The sequence below is a fragment of the Coturnix japonica genome, chromosome 12 (assembly GCF_001577835.2).
Source record: "Coturnix japonica isolate 7356 chromosome 12, Coturnix japonica 2.1, whole genome shotgun sequence".
In the NCBI taxonomy this organism is placed as follows: Eukaryota; Metazoa; Chordata; class Aves; order Galliformes; family Phasianidae; genus Coturnix; species Coturnix japonica.
Genome location: NC_029527.1, coordinates 6135138 through 6142068, shown reverse-complemented (window position 1 = coordinate 6142068; position 6931 = coordinate 6135138). Strand labels below are relative to the sequence as shown.

General features: G+C 37.1%; 1 protein-coding gene across 2 annotated transcripts in view; it reads right to left on the bottom strand.

Moving 5' to 3' along the window:
* Positions 1-764: 764 nt before the first annotated feature.
* The window catches only part of CCDC66 (coiled-coil domain containing 66), a 31487-nt gene continuing 25320 nt past the window's right edge, over positions 765-6931 (bottom strand). For both annotated transcript variants that reach the window (XM_015875024.2, XM_015875026.2), the window contains 10 exons: positions 6200-6453; positions 5738-5822; positions 4957-5118; positions 4657-4804; positions 4121-4234; positions 3064-3536; positions 2934-2971; positions 2478-2758; positions 1949-2070; positions 765-1072 (listed from right to left, as the gene is read on the bottom strand). In XM_015875024.2, the coding sequence (XP_015730510.1) occupies positions 989-1072; positions 1949-2070; positions 2478-2758; positions 2934-2971; positions 3064-3536; positions 4121-4234; positions 4657-4804; positions 4957-5118; positions 5738-5822; positions 6200-6453 (1761 nt within the window). In that variant the 3' untranslated portion in view covers positions 765-988. The remainder of the gene's footprint in view (positions 1073-1948; positions 2071-2477; positions 2759-2933; positions 2972-3063; positions 3537-4120; positions 4235-4656; positions 4805-4956; positions 5119-5737; positions 5823-6199; positions 6454-6931) is intronic.

The following is a 6931-nucleotide window of genomic DNA, read 5'->3' as shown; positions in this document are numbered from 1 at the left end:
ATTTCTTTGCTATTTTGTAATCTGATTTTAGTGCTTGAATGATGGGTGGTTTAGAAACAGGTAATAGTGCTTGAAACTACATAACTGTAAACTCAAAGTTACTTGGAATATGTAGAATTGGTTAAAAATGGTAGGCTTTAACTATGAAGAAAACATCGCTTACTCTTCCCAGAAGTTGGGCATAAATGCTTGTTTGATTCGCTTCTTTAAATTAAGGACAAACCATGCCAAGACTGGTGTAGCTGTTACCCCTCACCACTTACATGGTAAGTACTCTTACCTCTTTATCAACAGTGAATGAGTTTTGTGAAGACCATTCTACCAAGTTCAGCATCAAGTATGGGCTCACCTACTATGCGACTTGGCACGCAACTGGAAAGGACAGTCTGCTTTCATTCCTGAGCTGCTGCTGGTAAGACACCTTTCATATTCTGTGTCTCTCTTAGAACAGCTGCTGCTGGAAAAATCTCAGTTTGGAGGTTGTGTAGCATTTTTCTTGTGTGTCTCAACTACAGTGAATTCAGGTTAGGCACCTGCAGACCTCTAGAAGGACTGTGTTAGGTGCTGCTATCTCCTCTTTTAGTTGGGGTGTTATAGCATAAAATAACAGTTACAGCATATAAGATAAGCATATAAAATAAGAGTTATAGCATATAAGCCTAAAACTGAATAACGAAGTGCAGTCAGTTTCCTATATTTAAAAAAACCCTCACAATGAATCGTAAATCTTATTTGTTTTTTAAGAATGCACAGTACCACAAAAATCCATGTCACAATTTTTTATATGGCCTTTTGGTGTCTATACTAAATGGACTTTGGGACCATTCTGAACATGTAGTTCAATTTATTTTCCTTCTCAAAAGAAACATAACCCTGGAATCCTATTAAAAATTGCATAATAATTTATTTAATTAAAAACAATATAGATGGCTCACAATTACAGTAGCAAAATGCTGTGCTTCTACGTTTAAATAATTCAAGGTACCTTTCAAAATGGTAAAACAAAGTTCTCTTCTTGAGCTTTAACAGGAATTAGACCTGACTCCAACTCCTTTTGCTTCTGCAGGAGGCCCTGAAATGAATGGAACGTGAATGTGAATGCTCTGCCTCCTTCAAGCAGTCTGAACCAACAAGCTGCCACTGCTTTTTGCTTTAAAACAATCTGTTAAGGTGCGTTGCTTTTTATATGTACAACTTAAAGCAGGATAACACAATACATTGAGAAAGGAGGGGATCTGGGTTTTCCTATCTCATGCAAAAGACTTGTTGAATTGGAAGCTCATCCAAATGTTTTTAGGGATGCCTACACAGAAGAGAAACAAGGCTTTCATTATGTTAGTTAGTTTGCTGCCCTGTGCACTGTCACTGTGCTTGTGGTATTCTGACTGTTCTTGTCTGAATCTAAACCCAAAAACTTGATGGGTACTGGCTTATAGTCCTAACATTAATTATGTTCTAAGGCAGCATTACTGTTTGACTTAGAACAGTGTCACAAGTATTAGGATGTGCTGCATATTTATACACTAAAGCTAAAAGGTTCCTGCTCTGTCAATGGCTCTCACAGGTACTAAAAAACACTGAAGTAAAAACAGTTGGAACTGCATGATATGTAACATAATAGCTGAATATGATTAAGCCTCCAGGTATTCATAGTTAGGCTAACAAAGCCATTCCCCTGATTTCAAGTTCTCTGAGGTTCTCCACTGTTTCGTAGCTAATCTAATGACCAAAGACTCCTTAGGGACTATGGAGAGCCCAAAGGTGGAAGCAATGAATTTAGTAAAGCAAAACTAATGCAGAGAAATAAAGGTAGAAGTCAGGGTCCAATCATACATGATGGAAAAAAATTGCTTAAAAGACAGATGTCTGTGACCATGTACTAGTTTGCAGTATTCATTTTGACCTCAGTATGTACACACAGATGGTTATGCAGTGACTTTCAACTTACCTGCCGTAGTTCTGACAGTCCTTTGAGAATTGCTTGTTGCCTCTCTCTAACTACATCTGGATTTAGAAGAGGATCTCTAGTGTGATCAGAGCTAAAAATCTGCCGTGGCACTTGGTAAGAATCTAAAAACAAATATATATATCGAATCAGTAAACAATACTCTGATAAATTCATTCAAATTTTGAAGTAGAAGACTTTCACAACTTGTAGAAATCAAGTTTGGGTTGCTATTAGATTATGATCGCTACACTAAATACTACTTAGATTCCTAAAGCCAAAAGCTGTACATACCAGAGAAGTGCAGTTATATTTCACCAAACAAAAAACCAGATGAAAGAATTAAGAATGTTGTTTTTTCTTTTATGAATTTGTGTTTTGGTTGCACAGGCTTTCTGTACAGTGCTTTGACAAACACGGGCTATTGCAGAATTCAGTAAAAGCAAATAACAAATGGAACAAAACAGAATGTTGAATTTAAAGCACTGCAACATCGCTTCTACACAAATCAGATCACAATGCATTTCCGTACCATTAAGCTGTCGACACTGTGGGCTGTGTGATGAAGGTTTAGTCACTGGTGCATCTGGATCAAGATAATACACTTCATTTGTTCGAACATACGGAATAAACTGTGAAGAGGGAGGCCTTTCAACTTCTGAAACCGGAGGAGGGAAGCTCTTCTGCTGTATGTCTGCCTTGGTATTTTTCTCTCTTCTACTACTGTTACACACTTCCAATTTCCTGGCACTTATCTGCTTTTGTTGTACCTGTAACCTGTTCTTAACTGCTGGAACAGGTGGTGAGTCAGACCTGTATGAAACAATTCCAGTTAATATAAAAGCATCCACAAAAGTTTGATAAACAGTGGAGGGGAAATATTCTGCACTTCAGTGGCCATAAGTTCATTAAAAAAAAGGACTGAAAATCAGGAAAAAAAAAGGTACATATTTCACTATCAATGCATTAATGCAGAATATTGACGTACCTTTCTTCGTTCAAATGATTCTTACGGAGTTGTTCTTCCTAGGAAAAAAAACAAATTAATTGAAGCAGAGCTGAGTGAAATAAATCTTAAAAAAAATATTCATCATTGTTCCCAGAGAAAAAATAGTTACCTTTCTGATTCTTTGTCCCTTATTCTTCAGCTCTTCATGAGGTGAAGGAGACCTATCTGAACAGCAGCCCTTTTTTTGGCAGAGATTCCCAGGGGTATTTCTTTCTACCAACTGAAGCAGCTCCATTTGTCGTCTTACTTTATTTTCTTCCCTTTGTTTTTGCAGTGGTTTGGGGTATCTTTCTGATGCTGGAATGTATCTTTTCTCAGGCTTGTTTATGTTCCAGTCAGGTCTTTTGCCAGGTTTTTCTGAAGGTTTGACTTGTCTTCCTTTCCTTGCATATTGTTCATACAGCTCGCTGTGGATGCCACCATTCTCTTGTCCTGAAATTCTGTTTTTATCCGTAAACTGCATTTCTTTCTGGAGTTTTCTGCTGCTAGAGGTTTCTTTATATTCTATGGGAATATCTGGTGAACCACAACGTGAAGTTCCTTCCTCAGCTGTGTCAATGTGTGCTGAAGCAATGTAGTCATCTAAAAAAAGCATGTTAGATTCAAGAGTGAACTATTCAAACATTTGGCCTAAACGAATAGAAATAAAAAAGCTTTCACTTTTCAAGTGGGAAGAAGATTCTGTCTGGGTAAGTTGCAACAATTGTAAAAAGCTCTTCTAAATGTTTGAATGTAAGTTTTCATTTTCTAACGGGTCAAGTATTCTTATTCCAGGATTACTGGCAGTGTTTCTTTAAGGATTCATTAAGAACCCATTCCAGCTCAATACCAGTGCATGTGATATAAGCCTGAAGACTACAATATATGCAACAACTCCTTAATAAGCTTAGTCCTGCATGGCTTAGTGCAGTGACTCTACACTGTGCTTCAGAATGGCCGTTCTGAATTTGTAATGGACAGGTACCAATAAAGACATACCATTGAATTAGAAGAATAGAGCAATATATTATTATATTCTCAGTAGCCGGAGTCTGTCCAAGCATTTATTTTCAGTTTCATTCCTTTTGAATGACAGCAGTTTGGCCCTGTTGCACAGTTACACACATTAGCTGTTCTACTGCCTGTCTGTAGGTACATCAGGGTAACTAAAGTGAAGGACTGCTTACCTGTCTGTACAGCAGTGTCTTTCCGAGGAGAAGTTTGCTGACTGATGTTAATGTCATCAGAAAAATTAGGACTTGGTGAAACATCAGTATTACAGGTTTCAAATTCACCGCCACCTAAAAAGAATCAAGACATTTTTTCCATATGTTGTACTTAAACTACGCTAATGTTTATCAGACAGTTGTAGCCTAGAGCCCAAAGCAAAAGACTGAGGACTATAATTCAGATCCTAAAATACTTCCTGTTGCACTGAAAATCAAGCCAATCCTTTGTAGGTCTGAATATTCCATATTCACCCCTGATAACAGCCTTGTATTTCTTCCTTTATGTAACGCAGCATTTGAAGATTACAAAGATACGGTATTAGAACTCCGGTATTACTGGGAAGATTCTTTAAATAAGCTGAAATTAAATTTGGTTTCTGAAACAAAGGAGCAATTTCAGGCCTATGACAAAAACAGGGAAAAAAAGCCCACTAACAGTTTGCACACAAACACCAAAAGAACAGACAAACTGAACAGCAAATGTCAGCTCTTACCCCCACCAAGATTCTTCTTCAGTTTTGAAATGTCATGTCCCTTCTGAGCCAAATCTTGAATGCGCTGTTCCTGTTTTAATCTCTGTGCTAATTCTTGAGCTTTCTGCATTGTCTGATAGAGCTCATTTGTTTTCAGAGTCACAAGTTCCTTAAAAAAAAAAAAAAAAAAAGTAAATGTGAGAATCTGATTATTTAATCTCCATATAATCCAAAATGTTTACATAAATAACGTCAAAATATTTTCTTGCTTTGAGTATCTTAAACAAAAAACCTCAAAAAACACAAAACACAAACCCTCACCTCCTTTTGTTTTTGTTTCAGCAGATCTTCTTCAAACTGTTTCTGCATCAGTTCTTTTTCTCGTGCTAAGCGCTGTTCTTCCTCTTGTTCCTCCAATTTTCTCTTCTCTTCTTCCAGTTGTTTCTTCTTCCGCTTTTCTTCTACCTGAGCCATTATTGCTTTCTAGAGATATTGTAGGAGAGTAGAATTAAAAGGTATGAAAATAAAGGAATTAGAAGCTCTCTATCTGTGTACATACACGATACTTAGATTTGGAAGGATTAACAAAATGAAGACAATTTATTAATATATGTGACAGTAGTAGGGAAAATAGCTGCCTAACAAATCATGCTACTAACCACAAAGTATTATCTCAAAACAGGGCTAGCTGCCTTCCCATTGTTTTTAGAACCATCAGCCCAGCAAAGCGATCTGAAGACAGAATGTGCTCAGAGATAAACAGAAGTCTGTTTTTATATTTTCAATTTAAAGTTTGCAGATCAGCTGTGTGTAAGTCTCAGCCCTCCTGGTGGTAAAAGCAATGGAATAAAACCTGCACACAAACCGTTTTAAAGGCTACGTTGCATCTTTTTTGAGGCAAGAATTCAGTCACAAAAATACCATCAACAAATATTAAAGAAACCATAGAGGCTGAGAGGAATTACTGTTAAACACATGTAGATGTAATCTGAAGTCTAAGAGTTTTCTCAACTGCCTCACTCTTAAGAAATTATCATGCTTTACTCACTTTCTTTCCGTTCTTCTCATTAAAATTGCACAAGACCTTGAAACAGAAACCTACCTGATGTTCCAACTGCTTCTGCCGCCGCCTGTCTCTCTCTTCAATCTGTGCAGGATCCAGGAGAGCTGTCATTGAACGAAGGAAACTACAAAGAAAGAAACAGGTATGAAGCTTTTTTATCCTAAAAAGTAAATCCCTGTGCCTTCTTTAGTTAGAATTCTCAGATTACAAGTGACTTCTTCATATCGATGAAATTGCATTGTATTAATTATTACATTTATACAATTTGTTATATTAAGGAAAAATACAAGGTTACTCACTGTAAATTTTATTAATGAACAATAGAAGCATATGCATATTTCAAAAGTGAAACAATACGCAACTCTGAAAATAGCAGAAGCCAAATAAATAACATCCAAAGATCAGATTTAATGCATCTCATTCAGGTATTTATTTAATTTCTAAGGAGGGACCAGAAGTGAACTAAATGGGAAGACGACTGCCCTGACCGAGTTCACTCACCTGGTTTTCTGGCTGTGATCCAAAGCGCTGCTTTTAGCACCTTTTTCTGCATTTCCCATTTTTGAGGGCATGAAGTTGCCTAAAGCTGCAGGTGAGAAAGGGTGAACAAAAGCAGTCAGCTCCTTAGGGTCAGGTGACAGGCAAAGACTTTCAGGCTGCTTTTTGTACATTCCATTTAAGGGGTGTTGTGCGTTAGTATTAAGGTGGCTCTTTAAAGAATCAAAATGCATTGCCCATCTGTCATGCTCTTCAGCCTGAATAAATATGAAGCAACAAAAAACGAAAATGCGCTCAATGACATTTTCTACAAACAAAAGAGTCAGACAACACATTTTGTACAACACGAACAGCTGAAGATCTTTGTTATGGCGTTACAGCACACAGAACAGTTCATTCCTTAGATGGAAAACCAAAGTATTTCTGTTGCTTAAAATGAAAATCGGAGCAGAAATGATTCTGCAGATCAATACACTTGGTCAGCAGTAAAGAACTTCTATTATATTTTCAGCAAAAACAACCAGAAAGTAGAGAGGGGGGAAAAAAAAAGTCAAAGAATGAGTTAATAACATGAACAGGTTTTAGGCTCGCCCACATTTACCCACACCACTTCAGACATGGACAGCAGCAGAATTACTGTGCTTTGGGCAGAGATATTACTTTATGCCTTCTTATTTTCAGTTAGACAGGCCTAAGCACTCTTCCAGAATCTCTTTCATTCTTTCAATAATCCAA